The sequence below is a fragment of the Fistularia commersonii genome, chromosome 9 (genome assembly GCF_037954325.1).
Source record: "Fistularia commersonii isolate RoL2024-O1a breed Wild chromosome 9, RoL_Fcom_v1.0, whole genome shotgun sequence".
NCBI classification, from domain to species: domain Eukaryota; kingdom Metazoa; phylum Chordata; class Actinopteri; order Syngnathiformes; family Fistulariidae; genus Fistularia; species Fistularia commersonii.
The window spans coordinates 13,946,500-13,973,152 of NC_141292.1; the positions used below are offsets into that span (position 1 = coordinate 13,946,500).

Consider the following 26,653-nt stretch of genomic DNA (forward strand, 5'->3'; position numbering starts at 1 on the left):
AACTTGTGAGACTCCCCTGCAACTGTTCAAGTCACGGCAAGCGTAATTATAATTACTGGCACACCATTCCATTTTTGTGCAGACATGTCTTGTTTCTAAGTCAGTTTCGAGAAGCACCGAGAGTCGATGACGCCGAAAATTCCCTGGCTGTCTAGAAACCCTTGGGCGAGTGGCTTCCGTCACCTGTGTCCTTAAGGCTTGAACCTCCTCGTGATGCACAAGAATTTCAGCAGACGCAAAGGAAAACCCCATAGAAACTTGATTTTATCCCCCTGCAGAGGGGGAATGAAGCCCGTGCCAAACTGATGGGTGGAGCGGGGTTGGAGAAACACATCTCATACACTTGGCTGCTTGTTCCCTGATCTGGGCAATGATTGGCTAACCAGCGGGTGGGTGGATCAGGGAGTAAAACAAATATTGCCACAAGCTTTGCCACTCTGCACCTTCATGTTTTAGTGCTCCCAGTTCAGTTTAGCCACAGATTGGACACCCTCTCTCCACACTCCCAGGCCTTCCAAGCTTTGCCGCTTGGTTTTTCCTACTTGGCCATGGGGACCACGGTGCTCACTGTTGTCATGGTGATGGCGTGCATAACGATGGTGTACGCAGATGTGAAGCCACAGCGGGATTTCAACCTGCAGAGGGTAAGAGGGATAAACAGGCCTAAGTATATTCAAGTTTGTTTGAGTGTGTGTGTGTGTGTGTGTGTGTGTGTGTGTGTGTGTGTGTGTGTGTTTGTGTTTGTGTGTATATGTGTGTATGTGTGTCCGAGTCTATTGTTTTGCGCAGAACTGAAAGTGTTTATGCTGTTGTATTAAGTTGCTTTGCCCCAGATAAACAACTGCGTGAGTCTACCCAATATAAACAACATGTTTAAAATGATAAATAAGAGAAGAGTATCCTTCTATTTTTTTAACAACAGTTTTCGAAAAAAAATAAAAAATTCTCAGGTATTTTGAAGCTTCTTTGACCAATAACTGTGTTTGTTTTGCCCCCCCCCCGAAGAAATAGATTGAAGTCAGGTCAAAGCCAGTTAATTATAATAATTATTATTATTATTATTGCTATTTTTATTATAATTGTTTTTAGTAGTAGTAGCTTCTGTAGTGGTGATCTATTCTATTTTTAATTTTTTAAAGTGTTAATCTCTATTTTACCGGTTTTTCAAAAATGGTGGAATTTTGTTGTCAAAGGCCCTGAGTATATTCCTGTAAGGGAAAATCCTTGCGGTTTGTTTCTGAGGAAGATGCATTTTAGAACGTCACAAGGACAAGAGTGTTTCACAGCTAGAAATAGGTCACTCGCCAATCTGATGCAAGCAAAGGACGAGCCACGTCAAGTTGGAAGTATTTAATCCTCCATGCAAAGGAAATGTGGTTGCAGTTGCACAAAAAGGCACCATCTGTCAGATCTCAAAAAAGGTTGAGCCTGAGAAATATTGAGAAACTTCATGGAAACTTTCACTATCAAGCCTGTGAAATATAGTCATTTTTGAGTTTAAAATGAGTCCTCATATGGAAGAAATAGATTAATTTTACTAACCAACCCCCCTACCAGTTCTCTTTATTTTAAACTCTGTTTGCTAACTGTTATTTGCCACAAGGAGGTATAAAAGTCCACATATGAGGACAAGGGGGATGCAAAGGTTTTAACATGTGCATGTGTTTAACATTTAGTTTGCAGGTAAATGGTACCGTGTGGGTCTGGCCTACGACTCTCAAGGCTTTGTGCCTTTCAGAGACAAGCTGAAGGCGTCAATGGGCATCATCACACCACTCACAAATGGCAACGTCAACCTCACCATGTGGGACGCCACGTGAGTCTGCGTGCATTGCCTATGGCTGTAATGGTGAATTATGAGAAAGGAGAACATTTAGGTGCTCATTTTCAGCCTCGATCTCTTTGCCCATGCAGGCCTGCAGGTTGCCGAAGTAAGTTGTACCACTACGAAAGGACCAGTGTTCCCGGGCAGTTCACCTACTTCAGCACACGTGAGTCCCATCCCGGCCTTCTCCCTCATAAGGGAATGGATGCTCCAGCATTTCTCGACACTGCCTTCAGCGTGGCGGTTCAAATATTTGACTGGTGTTGAGCTGCAAGCAGTACAAGCAAACAACGTGCACACAAACAAATGTGCACACAACGATAATCCAGATCCTTCAATCTTCCAGGAAACCAAAAGACAAATACGCCACAGTGTGCGTTGAAAGTTTCCTGTCGTCCTGCTCATTCAGAAAATACAGTATATATATATATATATATATATATATATATATATATATTGTTTATAGTTTTACCCAATATTTAACATTATATCCAATATGTATATTAATTTAATAATAATAATAATAATAATGATAATAATAATAGTAATAGATCTCCCTTTGTATTCCCCATCAGGCCACAACATGATGAAGGACATCACAGTGGTTGAGACAAACTACAATGAATATGCATTGGTTCTCAAACACAAGGTTTTTAACAGGGAGTACACACAGGTTGCGCTATACGGTAAGACACACGGGTGCAAAAACACGTAGATGTAAAACACACACACACTAGTAATCGGGTCAACTTGTTTGTCTTTAATCCCAGGTCGCTCTCAGAGGGTCAGAAATGAAATAGTCCAGAGGTTTAGGGGCTTTGCTTTGTCCCGTGGGTTTCCCAGGGAGTCTATCTTGACTCCACCTCCTGCAGGTAAATAACCACGCCCTTTTCCCCGAGTACTTTCACACAAAGGGTAGAACTCAGTGGCTCCAACTGTTTCTCTCCAACAGAGAATTGCCCGCCAGCGCCATCTGGCCGTTAGGTGAGTCTGCTGAATGATAATAATGGGGGGGGGTGAAGGCACAGTTTAAAAAAAATAACTATGGTGTTATTTCTCTCACTCTAAGTTTGCAGATGATACACAAGGATTTCCAGTTTAATGAACAAAGACTTGGAACAAATGACATTTTCTCCATCAAAAATCATGACAAAGGACACGAACTCCCTCCCAGCTCTTCATCCTCTCCACACAACATGACTGTTCTTCTGTTTTACACTTATTTCTTATTTTACACATATTCAATAAACCTCAACTTCCAGCTCCCCTTTCTCTAAGAATCAGCAATTATAGCTCAAATAAATCTTAGCATGCACTGCAATAACTCAGTAATTACTCAGAAATTACATTTCCTTTTTGCACTGCACTTTTTAGGCATCAGGAGTAATTTTTACAAAGTTCACTTATATGTGAACGACATGGAACTCCATCCATGTGTTATGACTGAGGGTTGTAGGTCAAAAAGTAGATGCAAGGTCAAGACATCAAACCGATTACGTTGTGTAATTGATGGATTAATCTAAAACACCGATGATGTTTGAATTACTTACTTGAACATACTGGCATCGCACCATGAATAAAAATTATAAGTGATCGAATGAAGAGTCTGGCGAAAAGCTGTTTTTAAAAATAATTGAGGACACTAACCTAGTATCCGTATGACCACTAGGGGGGTATATTTCACCAGTTTACAGTTTTTTTTCCTCTCATTTGCACATATTTAGTGGAGAAGCATGCACACAATGTGATTTCCATCTGCTGCAGACTTTGGATAGACTTCTCAACAACAAAATGACGAGATCGGACATACTTTGGTGGGAGACCGACACCGTCAACATCACCTGCTCCCTTTCTGACAACCTGTCTGTCACTGCGAAATCAATAAAAAAGCTTGTCCCTTCCTTTTTATATCCAAACGTGTATTTTTTCCAAAAAGAATTAGATGTCATTGAGACAGAGAGAATATAATGACATTGTTAAACAGGCAGAGGCCATCCTCTAGTGATGTAATTGGCACTTTTACTTTGCAGCAAGAAGCTTTCCAGTTAGATTCCAACAGAGGGCCTTCTGTGTGGAGTCTATTTTCTTACCAAACCCGTGTAGGCGGTTCATTGGACACATTAAATAGCCTAGACCTATGAATGCCTGTGTGAAATATCAAATGTCTATATGTGTATCACTGAATGAATGAGGAAAAAAGTGAAACTCCACGTGACATGGTGATGCTACTAACAGTTACTAAGTTTACCCTATTGTCCCCGTTGGACAGGGGTGGGCAAACTTTTTGGCTCAGGGGCCAAATTGACTTTTAAAATTTGATTGGCGGGCCGGGTTAGCACAAGATACAATACAAATAATAAAAAACACATTTGTTAACAGTTCATATCACACTCGTCTGACATCTGCTTTGAAAGCTCGGTTTTGAAGGCTCTGACGTTTGCTTGCATTTCATGTACAAACCAGTTTTTCCCTTGTAGCTTCACGTCCAGCTCATACATGTGTGTCAGTAAGTCAAGAGTAAAGTCTAAATCAAAAAGCCAATATGTGTCATTCAGTTCAGGTGTTCTAAAGTAGCTCCAAAAATGAAATCATCTCCTGTTTGAGCTCCCACATTCATTGATCCAGTCATTCAATCATTCAGTATGAATTCACTACCAATCTTTGGCGGGCCGGATTAAAAAGACCAACGGGCCAGATGTGGCCCGCAGGCCGTGGTTTGCCCGCCCCTGCTGTGAGAGAACAAGTCTGAAAATAGGACTTGATCATTAAGCAACAGTGTCAACACATTTATCCATTCATTCTGGAGTTTTTAATAACTATCCTGTGTTCAAGGGTGGGGCTGGAGACTATCCCAGACATACAACCATTCACTCCCTCATTTATACCTCATATAGAGACATACAGCCACTCATTCTCTTCTTCACTTTTCTGGGTGATTCAGGGTCTCCAGTGAACCTCTTGCATATTTTTAGACAGTGAGAGGAGAATACAGAGGAACCGCACGCAGACTGGTGACATGGAGACTCACAGGGAAAGCCCCTCTCACACAATCGAACCTGGGACCTTCTTGCTGGGAGTTACAAAGCTCAAAGCAGGGTATATATATGACTAAATGAGATAAATGAGATAGCAAAGAAAAAGAGGCCTTAAAAGAGAATGATAGCTGTGTTTATCAGTGTTCTGGTTTATCACTATTTTGCTTTGTGCCTTCTCATGGCCACATCAAAAAGGATGCAATCATGAAGGTATTGCAAATCCTTTCAATTCAATCACCTTTTTTTTTTGTAGCCTGCTCTCGGCAGCCACGTGGCGGATTGTTGCAACCCTGACCGGACGCGAACTATGTCTGGAGTGTGCAAACTGAATAAACAATTCTGATTTTACACAACCCGGGGAGCAGCGTGGGAGATACTGACAGTCAACCCCACTCAACAGTCCACCCCCGACCTTCATCCTCGGGGCTGGACAGTCCATCTGACAGGATGCAGCGAGCAGCAGCACCAGTGACCCTGGTGGTCCTGCAGGGGATCTGGATTCTCCACAGAATCTCTGCTTTTCCTGAAACACCCATCCTGACACAGCAGGACTTTGACTTGGACCAGGTGAGAACTCCCATCTATATGATATGATATGATATGATATGATATGATATGATATGATATGATATGATATGATATGATATGATATGATATGATATGATATGATATGATATGATTATTGTTATTATTATTCAACATTTGTCCTTGCAGTTCACAGGGAGGTGGTACGAGGTGGCTGTGGTGTCCGACTGCCCCCACTACATGAGGCGGAAGACAGCGAATCCCTTCACTGTCGCACTACAGCTGACGCACAACGTGTCAGAAGGAAACGTCGCAATAACAAGAGACGCTTTCAGGTCAGAGGCCAGGGGGGATGTAACCTGAGAATGCTCCTGGTTACATTGCACTAGTAAAACCCACTTTTTGTTTTTAAATGTTTTGGATGTAGGAACGGCACATGCACACAGATGTCCACGCATTACAGTCTGACAAACACGTCGGGACAGTTTTTCCACCACGTCGCAAGTGTGTTATCTGGATGTAACCCTCTCCCATAAACATACACACACACACACACACACACACACACAAACACACACACACAAACACGCACGCACAATTGCAAGTACTGACCAACAGTGTTTCCCACGCAGGGTTCGGTGCGGATGTGGACTCCTTTGTGGTTCAAACCAACTACAGCAGTTACGCTGTGCTGGTCCAGCAGGGCACTGAGAGGCCCTCCGGCACCGAGACCACCGCCATCAAGCTTTACAGTACACATACACACGCACGCACACACACACACACACACGCACGCACACACACACAAATATTTTGTGAAGCTCAGGATTCTTATGAAATCATTGCCATTTTTTTTTCAAACAATGAAACTAGTTTATAAAAATATTCCTATAAGTACCATTACATTTCTTTACGTAAAGACCCCATAACAAACATTAACCATGTGTTCCTTTGACAACAACTGTTAGTTTCATATCATAACCTAAACATCGAATTCATGCAGATTTGATAATATTAAAGTTTTAAAAAGGACTGTTAACAACAACTTGACTTAGACGAGTTTGCCTCAAATTAACAACGATGCACCTTTGTCCACTAATTCTGTTATTGCCACGACAAATTTTACGAAGCTGACGAATGACATATTAACAAAGATTTATACGCAATGTACTGAAAAGTTGTGGAAACGACTGGATAGAAGGCAGCTGATTTAACAACGCCTTTACAAACACTATGTATCAGTGAGAGGGGGGGAACAACAATGCTTTTTTTTTTTCTTGCAGGTCGAAAGGTGGAGTTAAGGCCCACTGTGCTGGCCGACTTCAAAACACTGGTGACCCAACATGGACTGAGCAAGAATGCTATCATTGTCCTCCAGAGCAAAGGTGTAAATGAACCCTTCACTGAGCAGGATGTCAGGGCTCTGAGGCGGGAAACGGGTTGAGGCGGCTTCCAATATCTAGCCAAGATATTTGATAACCCGACTAGAGCACATCATTTTCTAATAATTTATTTTATTTCTCCTCTCTGGAATAACTTGTACCTTCCTGTTCATCTGTTTATTTATTTATGTTATTCATGTTTTGATTGATGAGGCTACAAAAAGCCATGGCAGAGCCAGGTAGCTGTGCAATTGTCATTTGGATTAGATTAAAAGTCCTTATTAGACTATGTTTTTGTTAAAATTAAAATTAAAATTAAAATTAAAATTAAAATTAAAATTAAAATTAAAATTAAAATTAAAATTAAAATTAAAATTAAAATGCAAAGAAAAAGATGAAATTAAAAACATCATTTTGATGCTAAGGAGGAGGAGGAGGGGATTTGAAGGATGATGATGATGATGATGATGATGATGATGATGGCAATAATTATAATTAGATAATCAACTGTAATTATAATTATTGTGGTTGTCACCTTTGCATAAAGGTTGCGTAGTAATTCAGTTCCAACTGGGTTCATTCTGTGTGAGGGTTCTGCCAGCCTGGATTCTCTCCCACAGTTCAAAAACAGTCAGCGAATTTATTGAAGACTCTAAATTACCAAATGAGATGAGAGGATGAATGGCTGGATGTCTCTGCGGCCCTGTGATTGACAGGTGACCGGCCAACTCCCCTCTATTCTCAGTTGTGATTGGCTCCAACCTCCCTACAAGCTTGTGTGCAGGATAAACAGTAGAGAAGATGAATGAATGAATGATTGAATGAATGAATAATGATCAGTTGTGTTTTCATTATTAAACAGCCAAGTAGCACTCATGTGTTTCTTCTGGCTGGATTTCATTTGTTTATTTTATTTTGTTCATCTGTCTGCTCAGGTGATTGTGTTCCAGGTGAACAGTTGACTGATGAGGCTCAGCGTTCCCAGGTAATCTGATTCACATCCACACATACACCCACACACGCATACACACACACAAATACACACACAACACACACGATTTAGCAGCAGGAAACTACAAAATATTTATATAAAGTCTCAAAAAAATCACCTAAATTCAGATATGTTCTGAATTACATAAAGAAGTACATGAAAGGAAGAAAAGAAATATTTTTTTCATAACAGATCCATCTAGTTAAACCATTGACCATAAAAGGGCCACATTTTACTGAATAAAAAATGGAAAGAAGATCCTGGAACTGTGTTCCTGACTCTTCACCTGGGGTAGCATTAATCTGCTTTTCTTACTTGCTTTTCAGGAATCATGGATTAGTTTGATGAATGTTTGAATTTGGTCGAGCAACGTTTTTTGCACTTATGTTTGCAGAGCTGAAAGAAATGCAATCCCATTTCAAAATTGGGTGGATGGGAGTTGACAGTATATCAGCAGGTGAGTTCAATCAAAACTCAAACTAGGGGGCAACCATGGCATTGCCCCCCAAAAATAACATTATCACCAACTGCGATGCTCAATGGTGTCTTATCTCCAAACCATATTTTACGCACACATACATAAGCACATTTGAAATGCACAAACACACCAGGCTCGTCACAGACCAGTGGATCGATCCATATCTTCTGTCTGTTCCAGGACAAACACCGGGGTGGACAGAAGTGATACCTGGAGGCATCAGTGATCCAAACTGACCACCCATGTGAAGATAATAAAAATGGAACAGCAGACATGTCCTCTGGCCTCATATCTGAAACACACCACTGTTGGGAATTGAAACAATAACTGTGAAACCACAATCCTGTTCCTATTATTATTATTATCATTGATAGTAGTAGTAGTAGTAGTCGTATCTAACACTTATCTTGCCATCATTTGGTGAGACGACGTAGCTTCAGAGGGATAATATTACCATTATCAATCCAGTGAATTCTGATTCACCTCACCATTTTTGAGTGGTAACACGTTTAAGAATAATTTTTTAGATTTAAAAAATCACTAATATTATTGCTATACTTACGGATTAATTTTGGCCTGTCTTTATTAAAAAAGAAGTGACCCTGAAATCAGCCAAAATAAATGATCAAATACGAAAATTAAAAGAACGGTTGGGATTAAAGATAATAAATCTAAATGTAAAAGAATAAATATGAAGCAAATTTCCCACAAATATTGATCTTCATTCACAGCGGCTAGAACTTTTGTCAGGCCCCTTGTAACACCCTGCATTTTGGTGTAGGAATATATTGATCGGCTGTTTGTTATTCATCTTATCAGCACAAATATCCATTTGTTGATTCTGCCAAGGCTCTGAAGTCCAGTGTGTTCAGGAGGCAACGAGACAGAAGCAGAACTTTGCTCTCTCTCTCTCTCTCTATATCTATCTATCTTTTGCCTTCTCTTCTGTTTGTTTTCTTTGTCATTGGTTCGGGCCCGGACGCAGGTCGATGCCCTCCTCCCAAACCAGAGGAGAATCTTATCCCTCGATCTCAGAGCAGAGCGGATGTTCAGGATGAAGACAGCGGTGATTCTGGTGTCTCTGCTGGTCCTGGGCTGGACCTGGACCCCCCAGGGTGTCCCGATCCCCTTGGACCCTGTGCACTCCACGCAGGAGAACTTCAATTTGGCCCAGGTGAGTGCAACGTCTGGGACGAACAAGCCAAAATGGAGAAATTAACCCCCTACCCCCTTTTTCTTTTTTAAGATAATTGAGTTAATCAATCCCTGATTCCAAGAGATTACAGCTGCTGTCGCAAGATACAAATTTAAATACCTCCGCATTGGTTTCAAAATGGCAAAAGAATCACACAAAAGTAAATTTTTTCTCCAGGTCGTAAAAGCTCTTGCAGATCTTTAGATGACAGACAAATCGCGTCAATTCTAAAATCTAGTGTGTTCCTATTTTACGGCATTTTCTTCCAGATGTTTGAGCAACTTCCTGTTTTATTCGAAGTATTTATCTTTAGCAATAATTTTTATGGAAAGAACCTAATCTTCTAATCTTTTGCAGCAAACGCCTGCTCATTTTCTTCTTGTTCATTCTCCAATTAATTATAGTTACATGACGTTAGAAAATTAAATTCCTTTGCTATGCATTTTCAAAAACAGTTGCAAAACGGTAGAAACCATAATTGATACCCAGGCCTTTATTCACCAAAGCTGTCCTCCAGCGATAGGTTTGTTGAAGTTCATTGCAGCGTTATAAATACTGAATATGAATATGTTGAGTGCAAAACTGACATGCAATCAATTCTGTATATATAACTTTACATTCTAAATTAAACCTATAAACATGTGGCCAGTTTCTCGGAACCTGGTACCACATTGCCAGGGCAACCAACTGCAGTAAGGCGGAGCATCATGGCAAAGGTAGGATAGAGAAGGTGGTGCTAGAAGAAGGACTCGGCATGGACAAGGTCAAGATGAAAAGAACCATCGTCAGGTGTGTGTCTTCTTTTTTTGTGTGTGAAAAATGAATAACCATGGAAATGTGTGGAGTTTGATATCAAAATAGTATTATTTTGAAACAGAGATGCATTTTTCGTTTAAATAGTATCTGTTTATAATTATCATTTTCAGTTCTTGCATTTACACAAGGCTTGAAAACTAAGACTGCATTTTGGGTTTATTTCAAAATTAAGGATGCTTTATGGGCGTTTTTTAATTCTAATGTTATTCTAACCTGGTTTATTTTCTATTTTGAAAACATCATCACTGCTGGGTATTATAATGGAGATACCCAAAAGTCAAAGGCAACAGTGTTATATGTGGGAGGAATCATCAAATAACATGTCAGCTTTTCTACCTGTATGTGTGTCTTGTGTGTGTGTGTGTGTGTGTGTGTGTGTGTGTGTGTGTGTGTTCGTGCGTGGAACGGAGTGCAGACAGGGGATGTGCAAGGAGACATTTGGGGAATATGAGATGACGGCAACACCCGGACGATTCTTCTATCACATGGAAAGTGAGAGTCTCTCTTTCTCTCTCCCTCCCTCTATTACTCCCTTTTTCTATGTAGTCCTGACTACCCCTTTTTTTGCTCCCCCTAACAGTGTTGGGGGCCGACATAGACATCTATGTTACTGATACAAACTATGACGAGTACGCCATAGTCATAATGAGAAGACAGAATTCCTCAACCTACATCAGCACATGCGTAAACCTTTACAGTGAGTAGACATTTCAAATATGTGTGTTCAATTTGTGTGTGTGTGTGTGTGTGTGTGTGTGTGTGTGTGTGTGTGTGTGTGTGTGTGTGTGAAAACTAACCTTTACACAAACACACACACACACACACACACACACACACACACACACACAAACTATCCAGCATTTCCCTCAATCATTCATGACATTGCTTTTATTTCAATGCATTTCCCAAAATGATGATAAAAGAAATAATGAGCAATTGATTAAATATGAATTTAAGTAAATATATCATTATAAACCTGCATGGAATGGAGACTGTCATTTCTCATGTCATTTCTCACTGTATTTGAATATTGTGGCCTCCTTAAAATAATTACCCAGGTCATTTTTTCCAGTTTTTCAGACCAAAAATCTAAACCATATGCTGAATAAGGAGTCGATTTTGGCAAAAAAAAAATATTCGGTCAAAAAAGGAATTATTTTTAAGAAAGTGACAATATGTAATATGTAGAATGTTCTTGCAATCGTGTCCCCACACGGGGACCAATGCTCTGTTTCTTTGCACTAGATATGCTCAAGTGTTGATTTGGGTAATGCAATTCCAAGGGACTTTGATAGATGAGATACAATCATCTTTTCCATTTCAATAATAATCTGCAAAAAGATGATTTCAGGCACCTTTTTTTTTTTACATGTCACACAATACTATTTTGCCAACGAAGAGGAAGGTGTCGAGAACTCAACCAGTAATTTTGTTATATGAGAATTCCAGGTCGCAGGAGGTTCAAAAATTGAACTTTTACATCACTTTACTACATTTGGGAAAACAAAAATCAATCAGGTTATTTAGATCAGCCATTTGAAAATTCACATTCTTTCTCCTATATGTGTCCAATTCTGCACCCTTCAGGCAGGACCAGGGATGTGCCACAAACGGTGACTCACAAATTCCTAAATGTGGTCCGTGAGCAAAGGTTGGACAATGCTATCCTCATCACCAATAAGAATGAAGGTACATATACATATCTCTGTATAAATATATACAAATACAAATATTATTCAAATTCTGTTTACCTTTAATTGTTGAAGTTAACAGAAACCCAGACCTTCATATTATGTCATCAAGTTATTGTCAATTCAGTTCCTAACTTAATTTTATTTTTCAGGTAATCTTCTTGTAACCATTTACCGACTTTCAAAAAATGTTCAGAATTTTTCATCACCATCTCATTTTTGTTGGCAATTTATTGCAATTTTATTTTTTGCAGATTTCTCAAAAACTTTGTAGTTACTTGTCGATTGCTAATTTCTTGGTCAATTCTTGCAGATATTTAGAGAAAAATCTTCAAATAATGGCAATATTGAGATGTGATTAAGCACAATGGCACAATGGTTAGCGCTGCCTCATAGCAAAAAGGTCCCTTGTTCGATTCCAATGTGGGTGCGGAGGATTCTGCACGCACTTCCCATGTTATCGTAGATTTCCTCCCACAGTCCCGAACAATGCAGTAGGTTCATAGACGACCAGATGATTGCCCTGATGGAAAGAATGATCATGTCTCCAACAAAGAATACTTTTAAAGTTTAAAATTTGATGAGTTTGTATATCCTTAAATCTGCTGTGTGCCGAGTGACTCTTTCTCTCTCTTTAATTGGGAAAAAAATGAATGACAGATATGATTACAAATGTTCTGCGCAGGTGACTGCGTTCCTGGAGAGCCAGTGGCAGGGAATGTAGCTGAAGAGCACCACCATCAGGTAGTCAGTCTATTTTGGCTTTAACTATTGCAAAATAAAATATACCTATTGTCCTTACACACCTATTTTGTAAAATTAAGAAAAGGAAAAAAAAAAACTTTATGTTCAAAGATAACGCTTTATTTTCAGACTTATTTTTTCACACAAATGGGGAGGAGGAGTTATGTGATTCATGAGCAAAGGGTCGGATGGGGGTTAGATTAAAGTTCATGTCTTTCAGTCAGCTGAATGAACACAAATATGTACATTGTCAAACTTTTCAAACTGGTCAAAAAAATCACCCTCTGCCTCAAAAATATGATGTAGCTCAACTCAAAGACTACCATTGTCTGAACCCATAAAAACAGTTATAAAAGTGGATTTGACTAGCTGTTTCAACACTGTTGCATCATCAATTAACTTTGAACTCAAGCTGCTTCAACCCTACAATCTCAGTTGAAGGAGCTATGACACATTACCAACAAATGTTACTGAGCAAATCATACTAATACACATTTCTTCATCATTATGTCTCACAATGCAAAGATGTTTTTTGAACTAAAAATCACTGAACTTTGTTAAGATTACTAGTCATTTTAAGTGAAGAGAGTGATGAATTAACTGATGAATGCAAATGGGCCTTCTTTTTTTTATAATCCATTTTATTAAATTCAAACAATTAATTTCTTCAAACACATTTACTGCAGCGCAGTAGTTTTCTGCAAGAACCTCAGACATCAGCTTTCAATGTTTCCTCCTCCTTTTCATTGATTTTTTTTTTTGCATTTTTGTAAATTGAATGTTATCATTGGTTTATTGTAAACCTATTTAAATGCTTTATCTAACACTGATTGGGTTTACAAAATGGCCTTTTCACTCCCACTTCCAGTTGCCTGCACCATATAAAATTTTCATCAAATGCAGATTTACAGAAAATGCCATCCTATTATTCTTGTGATTCACTTTTGATGAGCAACAGCTTTGTTTCATCAACCATTAAGTTCAAATTTTAATGCACAGTAGACTTCCTTCTCACTTGGCTATTGCTGCACTCCTGGAAACATTAGCATAGTATCTGAAGAGCAAAGCAAGAAATCCAAGTTAATCCCTGAAGGCCGAACCCATTTCGACCCATTTCAGACTCAACATAGCAGTTTATTCTTTGCAGTTTTTATGGATTCTTGCATAGTACTGGTCGGATTTTATTTTCATGATAACTTCCCCTGAAGAAGCTCGAAAAAGCCCCTCAGATTACTGGGGTATTCCAGGTTAAGGCAATAGAATGTTACCATTAACATGTCTGCAGGCACAGTTTTGAGGTCACCTGGATTATCGTTTCGTCTACCACCACAGTAGCATTGGAGATTTCCCAGCAGAGGAGCCTTCTGTCCCATCAAGATCTCAACCTAAAGTTGTTTCAGTATCTAACTGAGGGTTTCAATGTGTACCCCAAGACACACACATATGTAATTATACCTTTGGGGTTAAAACAAAAAGGTCTTTAAAGATAATTCATCAGCACTTTCTCTCCAACACAAACAAGAATCTGAATCAATTTGATAGTTTCCTGCATTTCTGCAAAAGTTTAATGCCGGCATGACAGAGTAATACATTCATTGTCTTCTTTTTCTTCTCCTTTCAGCTTTTCCCATCAGGGGTCGCCACAGCATATCAACCTTCTCGATCTAACCCTATTCTTTGTATCCTCTTCTGTCACACCAACTAACTTCATATCCACTCTCACTACATCCATAAATCATGTCTTTGGTCATGGAAAATGTCTCACTGTTGGTCAAAATTAGACCGACTGACATCAAACATTTTAGACACATTACTGAGTCAGAGGAATCCTCTACAAGGAAACATGGAAGACCAAGTAGGGCAGCTGTTCTTCTGTTTTGGTTTGTGTCCTACAAGAGGGGAAAAACCCAATTGAAAAGAGTACAAGTAATCTTGTCTACCTAAGAATGATCCCAGCAGGTCTTCTGTGATGATTCTCTTGAAAAATTAGCTGAGAATAGAGCACGAATGAGCTCAAAAGAGCAACAGATGGCTGTAGGTATAGACGGAATGAAGTGCTAGTTGAAAACTGACACAAAGTTATAAAGTGCTTTCAGACTACAATGCTCAAATATGTAAATGCTCAAGTTCTAAGTTTCCAGTTGGCAAAGGTATGATTACCTGTCTCTGGCTGAACGACAAAGGCCATCTTTCCATATTTGTTGTGGCAAGTGGTTCATCACCATCGATCTCTTTTCTTCAATCACTTCAATCAAATTCTGTGCCCATACTCCCTCCATGGATACTGAAAAGTTGACTTCAAAATGAGCAGTCAAAGACTTCACAGATATTTGATATTATTCTGATGCTGTCAACCTAATTTACTTTCAGTGGAGTAAATTGTACGCCCAAAGTCAGCCTTTACCTGTGGTACATAACTGTGGGGCTGCTCAAGCATGCACTGTGCACAGACAAACAGTTATTGACCAGTCAAACACATCTATATTGATGCCAAATCATGATCCAAAGTTACTATCATCTGATATGCAACTTTTAAAATTATTAATTGATTCAATTGTCAATATAAAATGCCTAAATGTGTCATTTAGAGGTGAACTTAGGCATCATGGGGATAGTGTCAAAGGCAGCTGTCTTAAGCTGACACAGCAGTCTAGTAGACTAGCAGTATTAAGATGACACAACAAACTAGCACTGGATCATATGACAAACTTGATACACAGAAAAGACGAAGAATACCTTCACACAACAGAAACACATAAACAAACAAATACTTTTTAATTCAAACCCTTTGAGCAGAAGCATTCGAGATAAAGTGGACCACTGCGACATTATTGGGCACGATGGAAACAGGAAGGTGGAAAAACACCAGAAAGCTGATGCTAACAACTACAAAAGTCATATATATATAGATATATATATACATATATATCTATATATATGAATGATGGATTTCATTGTCAACATCTATATTTGTTGGACAGCTCGGACAGCATGGACAGCATGTCTTGGACGCCAGAACGAGCAAGTTAATGGTTGTGGCTGGGGAAGAAGCATCGTAGCTGAACAGGTTGCTAAGAAAGGTAGTTAGCTTTTGGATCAGCTATGTAGCATGGAGGGCGGTGTTTCCAGGACGCTGGATCTACTGTCAAGCCTTCTTGAGGTGTCGTGGGCCTAACAATGAAACACCGATGATGGAAGGCGCCCACTTGAAAACCCAAGGATATGCTTCAGGCTGTTGTTGCCTAATGTGGGTAAGTGGTGTCTGGCTGGTGGTGTGGTAGCCTGCTGGTAGTTGGTTTGTTGTTTGTCTTAGATAGCTTCTCTATAGTCTTGATTGGGCTTCTATACATGTTTTTACTCAGGATTTTGGCACAAGGGTCAGAAACACCTTGTCATGTGTTTCCCCCCTGTTTGGAAAATTCTGTCTCCTCCACCTCCACCAATTTCTGGTTCACAGACCTCCTCTGATGACACTCGTCCTTTTTTGTCCAGCCCTGCTTCCTGTCTTTTCCTGAGTGCCAATGCATATAAACCAGACAGCATTGAAGGTCTCATCACCATCTTGTACCCCTTTCCTTTCATTCTGGCTGATACTCTTTTATTGCACATCCTCCCTGAAACTTTTCTCTACCTGTTCCAACCGGCTTGCACTTGTTCCCTCACCTTTTTTCACACTCTCAATGGCTCTAGACTGTTCACCCTAAGTACCATCTTTATCTCTTCTCCCTGTAACCTCACTGTTCCACTTAGGTCCTTCTCATTCACAAATATATCCTGTATTGCTGCAACTTACCTTCATTTCTCTCCTTCCCAGGGTATATGTCTGCCTCTCTAGATTTTCCTCCACGGGCTCCCTACTCTTACTACAGATCACAATATTATCATCAACATCATGCTTTTTCTAGATCCACAAAGGCATAGTGCAGCCACTTCTGACCTTCTCTGTACTTCTTCAAGCAAGTTCTGCATCTGTAGTACTCTTTCTTGGCATTAAGCCATACTGATGCTCAAGAATGCATCTATGGATTAAATGTTGGTTGGAATTTAAAGTCACTGTGTTTTTAGGAAATGCTATGTACTTTATAGCCTTAAAACTAGACATGTTTTGAAGAAGACTCTTTCTGTTCCTTACCTTTTTTATCGATAACTTTAAGACCAGAGATCCAACATTTGTTTCAAACAGTCAGCATAATTAAGTTGAACGTCTAAAAAAATCCAAATCCAAAAACTTGCGGGCATACTTTGAGTGGAAGAGTGGAGGTAAGTGGATATAACTAAATGGGGCTATCATGTTTTAAAGTGTAGATATATATTAGTGTAGATATAATATATAAATGTAGATGTTATATTTTTGTGACTACAAAAATTGTTGTGATTTTGCTGAAGCTCTTGGTTAGAGACGATAAGTGCAGAGTAAAGAAGTACAATTGTCTGGGGTATATTAGAGGGTAAATTACATTACATTACATTACATTACATTTAAGGATGTTACAAATTACAAATTAAAGATGAATGTTTAATCCCACGTTTGTATCGTTGACGAAGCATCTCTGTGTATTCAATGCAGAGGATGAGAAGGTCTCTGTTGTCTCCTGATGATGAAGGTTCTGGAGATGATTTATCTCTGTTCCAAGGAACTGGTAAGACAACACTTTATTCACCAAATGACTCACATTGTACTTATGCACACTGAGCCCCCTTGAAATGTATAAATCTATCAGTGTGATTCTTGATCAAATTAATTAAATTACACAGACATTGACCAACTGTCCACTAACATTTCTGTTGCGTGTGTGTGTTTTTGTGTTTGTGTCTGTTTATTTGTGTACACAAACAACCAAATATGCACACACAATTATACACTTTATGAAATACACATAATATAAAGCTTGTTTTGAAACATGGTGTTATAACATAGGGAGCGCCTTTGGGGACTTTGCAAGATCACGCAAAACTGTTTATATTAGGAACAATGTTCTTCTGGGTCATCTACCCGGGACAAACATCTACCCTAACGTTACAGCCTCTATGGTTAGAGCATAATGTGATTAGCTCATCTTAAATTCTGTAGTGCTACATTAAGTTACTGAATGAAGGTTATGCCCACTTTGTCTCTCTTCATCCACATCCTTTTTTTAGCCTTCAAAAATCCCCCCCATGTCCTCGAAGAGGCTCAATAATATCATGATTGTTGTTCCAAAATAGACAAAAAGTAAAATAAAAGGGAAAAGGTTATTTCACAGTATCACATTCATGAAAGTAAAGATCTAGAATATCTAAAATCTGGTTTCAGCTGGATATGATCTGACTTTCTTTTGTTTCAATCCTCTTAGAGGCTTGCAAGGAAGCCCCGGATGCAGGGCCATGTTTTGGGATGAAGCAGCGCTACTACTACAACTCCACCTCTATGACGTGCACACTGTTCAGCTATGGAGGTTGCATGGGCAACCAAAACAACTTTGAGACTGAGAGAGAGTGTCTGCAAAGATGTCGCACTGAGGGTGAGGAGTGAAATGCAAAACTAGGATATTTGCATTGGCTGACTCTTAAGACATTGCGATGTGATTTGTTTTGCAAGCTTAGAAATGTTTTATTCTGTGTTGCATTATTGGATTTTGCACAAAAGTGGAACAACCTGTAAGAAGGGAGTTTTCTTGGGACAGAGTTATACCAGAATATCATTTTAGCTATTGCCCCATACCGTCATTGCTACAGTTATTAGCAGTAAGAGATCATTTGTGCCTGTCCTTTCCACCCCTCGACCTTCCCTGACACTATCACGCCCATGCTTTCTACTCCTCTATCCTTCTATCTCTCTCTCTCTCTTTCCCAAAAGGGTTTAAACAGAAGGATGCTCACATTAAGCTTAGATCTGTCCAAAGTTTTTGCCCAGTAAAAGCTGCTTGAGGGCAAGAGGGCAAATAATCTACAGGGAGAGTGGGAGGAGTGGTTCAGAATAGGTGATGTTTCTTCAGTGTCCTCGGGAAGAAGATCCACTGGTGATCCTTTTTGACAAAGCTGGAGGTGTTGGTAGTCCTAAACAGGTCTTTCGAGATGCACATCCCCAGGAACTATAATCTGAGGACATATTTCACAGCTATCCCCTTGATGTGGATGCAGTCATGCATGGCTCCTCTCTCCCTCCTGAAATCCACTAGGAGCTCCTTTGTATTGTTGGTATTCAGGAGCAGGTTGTTATCAGCACAATGAAGCTAAGTGCTCTACTTCCTCTCTGTATCATTATTGTTGTTGAGGCCAATCACTGTGGTGTTGTCTGCAAACTTGATGAAGGAATTGGATCCATGCGCAGGCCTGCAGTCACAGATGAGGAGGGAGTGGAGAAATGGGCTCAGCACACAGCTTTGCTGTACACCTTTGTGATGGTGGCGGAGAAGCTGTGGCTTTACCGAACATGCTGAGGTTTGTTGGTAAGGAAGTCCAAAATAAACTAAGGAGGGAGTTTAGTTTATGCTCAGATCTCTAAATTTAGTGACTGACTTAGAAGGAATTATGGTGTTGAATGCTGAGCTGAAGTTGACTGACAGTATTAGTCTGTATATGTTGTTTTTGTCCCGATGTGTGAGCACAGGGGGTGATGCACAGTGCTGTGATGACATTATCCTCAAACTGTATGCAAAAATTGATGTGGGTCCAGTGAAGCTGGTACAATTCTTCAGGTGTGCCAAGATTCACTTCATAACGATGGGTGTGAGTAGCGTGTTATGGCACTGCTACAACAGAGGTGGATTCGAAGTGTGTTGTCACAGGTGCTTCAACCTGGGAATGGTTGAAAACATCTGTGAAAGCCCTTGTGAGCCGCTCAGCACATGCCCTAGGCATGCACACAGGGGATGTCGTCATGGTCGATAGCCTTCCGTGTATCAATCCAGCTCAGTGTGGCAGAGACGTCGGTGGAGGTGAAGGGCTGGTAGTCTGGAAAGTGACTGGTCTCATCTCTGTCAAAACAAACATAAAAGTCATTTAGCTTGTTCAGGAAGGATGCATTGGTAGTTTGTGAGGCATATTGGCTGGTCTTGTAATTGCTGATAGCCTGAATGCCCTGTCATAAGCATCAAGGGTTTGAGCTGGAGAACCCCACTACCTTTGGCCTGTTGCAGTGCTTGGCCTTTTCAGTGCCACTCCTCAGGTTTGTCTAAGATATGCCATAGGCGTGTGCATCACTTTTTCTGAGGGCGGTCTTAGAGACCTTCAGCAGGACCCACACACACTTCTTTTCTGTGTGGTAACACTGTCGATGGTCATGTTGAAATAGACCAGAACAGTGGAGGGGTGTTAATATCCTTGTGCAATCCATGCCCTATTTTATCCTGAAGTACATAGTCTGTCCCCGTAGGCCACATGGTGATTGTTATTCTTGATGTCTTTAAATATTGAATAAGTGGTGCATACTTGAGAATGAGGTATAGGAAAAGGTGGTCTGACCGTCCCAGGCAGGAGGGGGGGGGGTCACAATGTAAGTTCCAGCAATGTTTGTGTAAACATGATCCACAGTTTTGTTTCCTCTTGTACTGCAGGAGAAATGTGTTGGAATTTTACGAGCTCTGTCTTTGAGTCTGAGTGATTTTAATCACCTGCAACTATAAATGCCCCATTTGTTGTTTGCTGATGGCTGTGTAATGTTTGCTATGTCAAGCTTGCCATTAGCAATTAAAAGATTCATGGAGCAGTATATACATACAATTAACTACACATCTATGAATAAATGGTACAGTTATGCAATAGACTGTACATTAATGCAATAAACTGTAAATGTATAAAATAGACATTACATCTAAGAAAAAAACAGTACATTTATAAATATAATGTATAATGTAATATAAATACCAGTAATAACAGTAGCAAAATACACAATATATTATGTACAATAAAAGTTGGGAAAAATAATGGAACACCAATTAATCAGGCAACTTACTGATTTTTTTAGAATTTACGACAGCTGAGGATAAAAAGTGTGGGGGGGGCACATATTGTTTTAACAGTTCCGTGTACTATCATGCAGTGCTCGAAGTCAATAATCCTCATATGGGGACAGCAAAAAATAAATCAATAAAGGTTTAAAGACAATGATTGGTATTGATACTAATATACAGCCCCTAAATAGCTTCTTTTTGTTTTTGCTTTAACCAAATCACCACTGTCATTGGAAATAAAGCTGCTTCACGGATCTTGTGTGCACATTGTCGATAACATCAAACTATCACTGTAAAATATCTGTGCTTTTCCACTCCTGCAGCTGTGTGCCGTCTGCCCATGGTAGCTAACCCCTGTGTAACACAGACACCCACATGGTCCTTCGACTCGACCTCTGGTCTGTGTGTGCTCTACAAACAGGGCTTCTGTTCAGACAACGCCAACAAGTTTTACACCAAGTCCGAGTGTGAGGAATACTGCGGGATCACTGGAGACGGTGAGGCGACAGCATCAGATTGAAAACAAATATTTTAGTGGCATTGGGGAACAGAGATATACTATGAGATATTCATATTTCACTTATTACTAATTCTGTTTTGTTCCTGTAAACTTCCTTATGCTGCTGTGAAAATGACTCCTGTCAAACAATATTTGGTGTTCAGGAATGTGTAATGACAACAATTTTTTCATCTTGTCTAATGAAACTGGCCCCTTATTTTCTTGTGAAAAAATCATGGTCTTAGAAAAGGGCATAGAGACTTTGTTACTCTGATCTTTTACTGCACTTCATGAATTTTCTTAATTTTAATTTAATGATTTTGTTGGTGGTTTTCTGTCGACTGGTTTATAAGTCTTTCTGGCAAAAATGTATAGTTGTACTTTTGCTGATTTGAAGGTTCAAATTTCAAGAATTTCAGCCTAACTGTTAAAGAGACTTCCCGCAAATTTCATAACGATCTCTTACTGATTTTTTTAATTTTTTGGGAGGTAATTTCTTGCTCTTTTTTGGCAAAACTGTTTTGGTAATTTTTGGCTCAATGTTTGATGAGCATCACACAATACTAAGTACAGCTACCGCCCTCTTTATCCCCCCTGCTGGCAGAAAATGCAACTATTAGGCACAATTGTTTTCAGGAAAAAACCCTCGAATTGACATAAAAGCACTGAATGTTTCTCTGTGTCTGCAGGGGAAGAGTAACACAAAGGAAAACACAACGCTCCTCTAAATTCACTGTATGGGGGAGGAACGTGATCCAACATTTCCGATGAAGCACATGGAAAACATTGATTTTTTTCTTAACAAAGAGAAGATGTGGAGAAAATTCAATAAAACAACACATGGCTCCTTTTGGCTGGTATTGACTGTGTCTTAATTACACATCTGACCATCGGGATGGAGGGTTTTGGAACCTGAAAGGAGGATATAGATGGAGACGAGGAATAGAAAAATGGAAAAGTTATGTTTGTGAAATGAACAGTCCAACAATACAATTTAAGTTGTAACAAGCGATAATAAGTTAAAACAAAAACACAATATTGTGTGCATCCGGGAAAAAGCAGAAACTATACATCATGGGAATACATCAAACTGATGAGGCAAACATTATGTGGTATTTGCTGTCATCTACTGGTAAAGTCAAGTCAGATTTTTATTCAATTGGCACCATATCACAACACAGCTGTCTAATGAAACATTCCATGAAGACCAGGTCTGGATCACCCTCTTTAAAATGATTTACAGGAACCCAACATTACCCAATGAGCAAGCACTTGGCTACACCTTTTACTGAGCAGAAACCTTGGACAAATCCCAGCTCAATGTTAGGGGCTTTCTGTCTTGACTCATTTGGGTAGCAGATAGAGTGAGAGGGAAGGGAAGACAGATAAAAGGCAAGACTACTGTCTTCTTCTTCTTCTTCTTCTTCTTCTTCTTCTTCTTCTTCTTCTTCTTCTTCTTCTTCTTCTTCTTCTTCTTCTTCTTCTCCTCCTCCTTCTCCTTCCTCTCCTTTTGGCTTTTCTCTTCAGGGGCCGCCAGAGCGAATCAACCTTCTCCATCTAACCCAATTCTCTGTATCCCCCTCGCTCACACCAACTTTCTTCATATCTTCTCTCACTACATCCATAAATCTTCTCTTTGGTCTTCCTCAAGGCCTCCTGCCTGGCAACTCCAATTCCAGGATCTGTCAACCAATATATTCACTATCCCTCCTCTGTACATGACCAAACCGTCTCAGTCCCTTTCTGACGTTTTCTCCAAAACATCTAACATGTGCTGTTCGTCTTGATCCTATCCATCCTGGTCACTCCAAAAGAGAACCTTAGCATCTTCATCTGTCAGGGTTCACAGCTGATCCCCGTCGTAATCTGCGCCAGCTGCAGCAGATGCCGCTAATCGAGATCCCTATAAAGGGCAGCGGCACTCTCTGCCTGGCGCCGGGGGATTGTGGTCTTCATGGATTACTGTGGGACCCTGCCACGACCCGGACCGCACCCCTGCCAACCCGGACCTCACCCCTGCTATGACCGGACCCCAGGTAGGACCTCCCTTCCCGAGTCACGGCCGGGCCCAGACGGCCGGCGTGACCTCTGTTCCCTTCCCGAGTCACGGCCGGGCCCAGACGGCCGGCGTGACCTCTGTTCCCTTCCCGAGTCACGGCCGGGCCGAGTTGGCCGGCGTGACCTCTGTCCCCTTCCGCAACCCGTACTGTTGAGGCCCAGCCTCTGCCGTTCTGTCTGCAACTCTGTCCCGGGGCCCAGACGGCCGGCGTGACCTCTGTTCCCTTCCGCAACCCGTACTGTTGAGGCCCAGCCTCTGCCGTTCTGTCTGCAACTCTGTCCCGGGGCCCAGACGGCCGGCGTGACCTCTGTTCCCTTCCCGAGTCACGGCCGGGCCGAGTTGGCCGGCGTGACCTCTGTCCCCTTCCCGAGTCACGGCCGGGCCGAGTTGGCCGGCGTGACCTCTGTCCCCTTCCGCAACCCGTACTGTTGAGGCCCAGCCTCTGCCGTTCTGTCTGCAACTCTGTCCCGGGGCCCAGACGGCCGGCGTGACCTCTGTTCCCTTCCCGAGTCACGGCCGGGCCCAGACGGCCGGCGTGACCTCTGTTCCCTTCCCGAGTCACGGCCGGGCCCAGACGGCCGGCGTGACCTCTGTTCCCTTCCCGCAACCCGTACTGTTGAGGCCCAGCCTCTGCCGTCCCGTCCAGTCTGCCGTCCCGTCCAGTCTGCCGTCCCGTCCCGTCCAGTCTGCAACCCGACCCAGTCAAGGCCCAGCTTCTGCCGTTCTGTCTGCATCTCGGCCAGTCTGCAACCCGTCCAGTCCAGTCTGCAACTTCAACCGAATAAAAGCGCTTTCCACCCATCTCTCTCCCAGAGTGTTGTTCCCTGCTCGAGTCCGCCCCAGCACATCGTGACAGAATCCCCCGGCCATCATGGACTCGGGGAACCACACCCACCCAAGCCAGCTCCGTGGGGCACCAGGAGGCGCCCATTGACGGGGGGGTACTGTCAGGGTTCACAGCTGATCCCCGTCGTAATCTGCGCCAGCTGCAGCAGATGCCACTAATCGAGATCCCTATAAAGGGCAGCGGCACTCTCTGCCTGGCGCCGGGGGATTGTGGTCTTCATGGATTACTGTGGGACCCTGCCACGACCCGGACCTCACCCCTGCCAACCCGGACCTCACCCCTGCTATGACCGGACCCCAGGTAGGACCTCTGTTCCCTTCCCGAGTCACGGCCGGGCCCAGACGGCCGGCGTGACCTCTGTTCCCTTCCCGAGTCACGGCCGGGCCCAGACGGCCGGCGTGACCTCTGTTCCCTTCCCGAGTCACGGCCGGGCCCAGACGGCCGGCGTGACCTCTGTTCCCTTCCCGAGTCACGGCCGGGCCCAGACGGCCGGCGTGACCTCTGTTCCCTTCCCGCAACCCGTACTGTTGAGGCCCAGTCTCTGCCGTTCTGTCTGCAACTCGTCCTGTCTGCATCCCGTACTGTTCAGTCTGCCACCCTGCCTGGGGCCCGCCCCGTCTGCATCCCGTACGGTTGAGGCCCAGCCTCTGCCGTTCTGTCTGCCACCCTGCCTGGGGCCCGCCCCGTCTGCATCCCGTACGGTTGAGGCCCAGCCTCTGCCGTTCTGTCTGAACAGTACGGGATGCAGACAGGACGAGTTGCAGTCTGCCACCCTGCCTGGGGCCTGCCCCGTCTGCAATCCGTACGGTTGAGGCCCAGCCTCTGCCGTCCCGTCCAGTCTGCAACCCGACCCGTCCAGTCTGCAACTTCAACCGAATAAAAGCGCTTTCCACCCATCTCTGTCCCGAAGTGTGGTTCCCTGCTCGAGTCCGCCCCAGCACATCGTGACATTCATCTCTGAGACCTCTAGCTCTGCCTCCTGTCTTTTCATCTCTGTAACTGTTTCTAGGCCATGCAGCATTCCTGGTTTCACCACTATCTTGTACACCTTCCCTCATTCTTGCTGATAGTCTTCTATCGCATAGTACCCTTGACACTTTTCTCCACCCATTCCAACATGCTTGAACCTGTCTCATCACCTATTTTCCACAATCCCCGCTGATCTGGACAGTTGACCCTAAGTAACTGAAATCCTCAAATGTCTTCATCTCCACTCCCTGTTGCCTAACCGTTCCATCTGGGTTCCTCTTATTCACACACATATACTCTGTCTTGCTGCGACTAACCTTCTTTCCTCTCCTTACCAGCACATTACTGTGATGTAACATACCCCTACCTCTTTAGATTTTCCTCAACCTGTTCTCTGCTCTCACTGCAGATCAAAATGTCATCCACAAACATCATGGTCCATGGAGATTCTTGTCTAACCTCATCTGTCAGCCAGTCCATCACCACTGCAAAAAAGAAGGGGCTGATCCCTGATGGAGCCCCACCTCCTTTGAACTTCTCTGTTACTCCTACAGCACACCGCACCACTGTCTCACAGCGAGCATACATGTCCTGCATCGGTCTAACATACTTCTCTGCCACTCTAGACTTTGTCATACAATACCAGAGGTCCTCTCTTGGCACCTGTCATATGTTTTTGTAGGTCTACAAAAACACAATGCAGACCCCTCTGGCGTTCTCTGTACTTCTCTATTAGCATTCTCAAAGCAAATACTGCATCTTTATCTGCGCTTTATCCCTCTACAGTTGCCACAATTCTGCACATCCCCTTTATTCTTAAAAGTGGGCACCATCACAGTTTGTCTCCATTCTTCAGGCATCTTCTCACTCTATGATCCTGTTGAATAATCTAGTCAGAAACTATACCGCTGCCTCTCCTAGACACTTCCACACCTCCACGGGTATATCATCAGAACCAACTGCCTTTCCACTCTTCACCCTCTTCCATGCATTCCTCATTTCACTTTTACTAATCTCTGCTACCTTGTGGTCTACAATAGTCACATCTTCTAACCTTGCCGCTCTTTCATTTTCCACATTCATCAGCTCTTAAAAGTACTCTTTCCATCTTCCCATCACTCTTCAAGTATCTGTCAATACATTTCCCTCTCTATCCTTAATCACCCGGACCTGTTGTACATCCTTTCATCATTATCTCTCTTTCGCCAACCTATATAGATCATTCTCACCCTCCTTACTACCCAACCGAGCATACAGGTCATCGTACGCCCTTTGTTTTGCCTTTGCTACCTCTGTCCTTACCTTACGTTGTATCTCCCTGTGCTGTCTGTTCTCTTCAGTCCTCTCAGTATCCCACATCTTCTATGCTAACCGCTTTCTCTGTATATACTCCTGCATTTCCTTATTCCACTACCAAGTCTCTTTATCTACTTTCCTTCCAGATGACACACCAAGTACTCTCCTTCCTGTCTCCCTTATAGCACCAGCTGTAGTTGTCCAATCATCTGGAAGCTCGCCCTGACCACCCAGAGCCTTTCTCAACTCCTCCCTGAAAACAAAACAACACTCCTCTTTTCAGCTTCCACCACTTTGTCCGTTGCTCTGCCTTTGTCCTCTTGATCTTCCTTATCCCCAGAGTCATCCTACAAATCACCATCCTATGCTG

General features: G+C 42.1%; 2 protein-coding genes across 2 annotated transcripts; both read left to right on the forward strand.

Annotated features, from left to right (window-relative positions):
* The first annotated feature begins 445 nt into the window (after positions 1-445).
* Positions 446-3,726, forward strand: ptgdsa (prostaglandin D2 synthase a). Its single transcript, XM_086152619.1, has 7 exons — positions 446-644; positions 1,677-1,816; positions 1,915-1,991; positions 2,401-2,511; positions 2,596-2,697; positions 2,778-2,809; positions 2,895-3,726. Exons 1-6 carry the CDS (start codon positions 549-551, stop codon positions 2,807-2,809), a joined length of 558 nt encoding a protein of 185 aa, XP_086008745.1. The 5' UTR covers positions 446-548; the 3' UTR covers positions 2,895-3,726.
* Positions 3,727-5,267: 1,541 nt separating this feature from the next.
* ambp (alpha-1-microglobulin/bikunin precursor) lies at positions 5,268-21,972 on the forward strand. Its single transcript, XM_086153007.1, has 17 exons — positions 5,268-5,427; positions 5,575-5,720; positions 5,813-5,889; positions 6,018-6,137; positions 6,669-6,770; positions 7,703-7,752; positions 8,417-8,429; positions 9,100-9,410; positions 10,081-10,220; positions 10,663-10,739; positions 10,828-10,944; positions 11,835-11,936; positions 12,624-12,682; positions 17,250-17,322; positions 18,016-18,183; positions 20,937-21,110; positions 21,802-21,972. Exons 1-17 carry the CDS (start codon positions 5,308-5,310, stop codon positions 21,810-21,812), a joined length of 1,860 nt encoding a protein of 619 aa, XP_086009133.1. The 5' UTR covers positions 5,268-5,307; the 3' UTR covers positions 21,813-21,972.
* Positions 21,973-26,653: the final 4,681 nt, after the last annotated feature.

What these genes read in the sequence shown, in the direction of transcription:
- ambp (XM_086153007.1), top strand. Translation starts at nt 5,308, where the DNA reads ATGCAGCGAGCAGCAGCACCAGTGACCCTGGTGGTCCTGCAGGGGATC. An exon ending in CATTGTCCTCCAGAGCAAAG is followed by an intron (nt 6,771 to 7,702) that starts GTGTAAATGAAC and finishes CTGTCTGCTCAG; the next exon opens with GTGATTGTGTTCCAGGTGAA. An exon ending in AGAACTTCAATTTGGCCCAG is followed by an intron (nt 9,411 to 10,080) that starts GTGAGTGCAACG and finishes ACATGTGGCCAG; the next exon opens with TTTCTCGGAACCTGGTACCA.
- ptgdsa (XM_086152619.1), top strand. Translation starts at nt 549, where the DNA reads ATGGGGACCACGGTGCTCACTGTTGTCATGGTGATGGCGTGCATAACG. An exon ending in GGGATTTCAACCTGCAGAGG is followed by an intron (nt 645 to 1,676) that starts GTAAGAGGGATA and finishes TTTAACATTTAG; the next exon opens with TTTGCAGGTAAATGGTACCG. An exon ending in CTTGACTCCACCTCCTGCAG is followed by an intron (nt 2,698 to 2,777) that starts GTAAATAACCAC and finishes TCTCTCCAACAG; the next exon opens with AGAATTGCCCGCCAGCGCCA.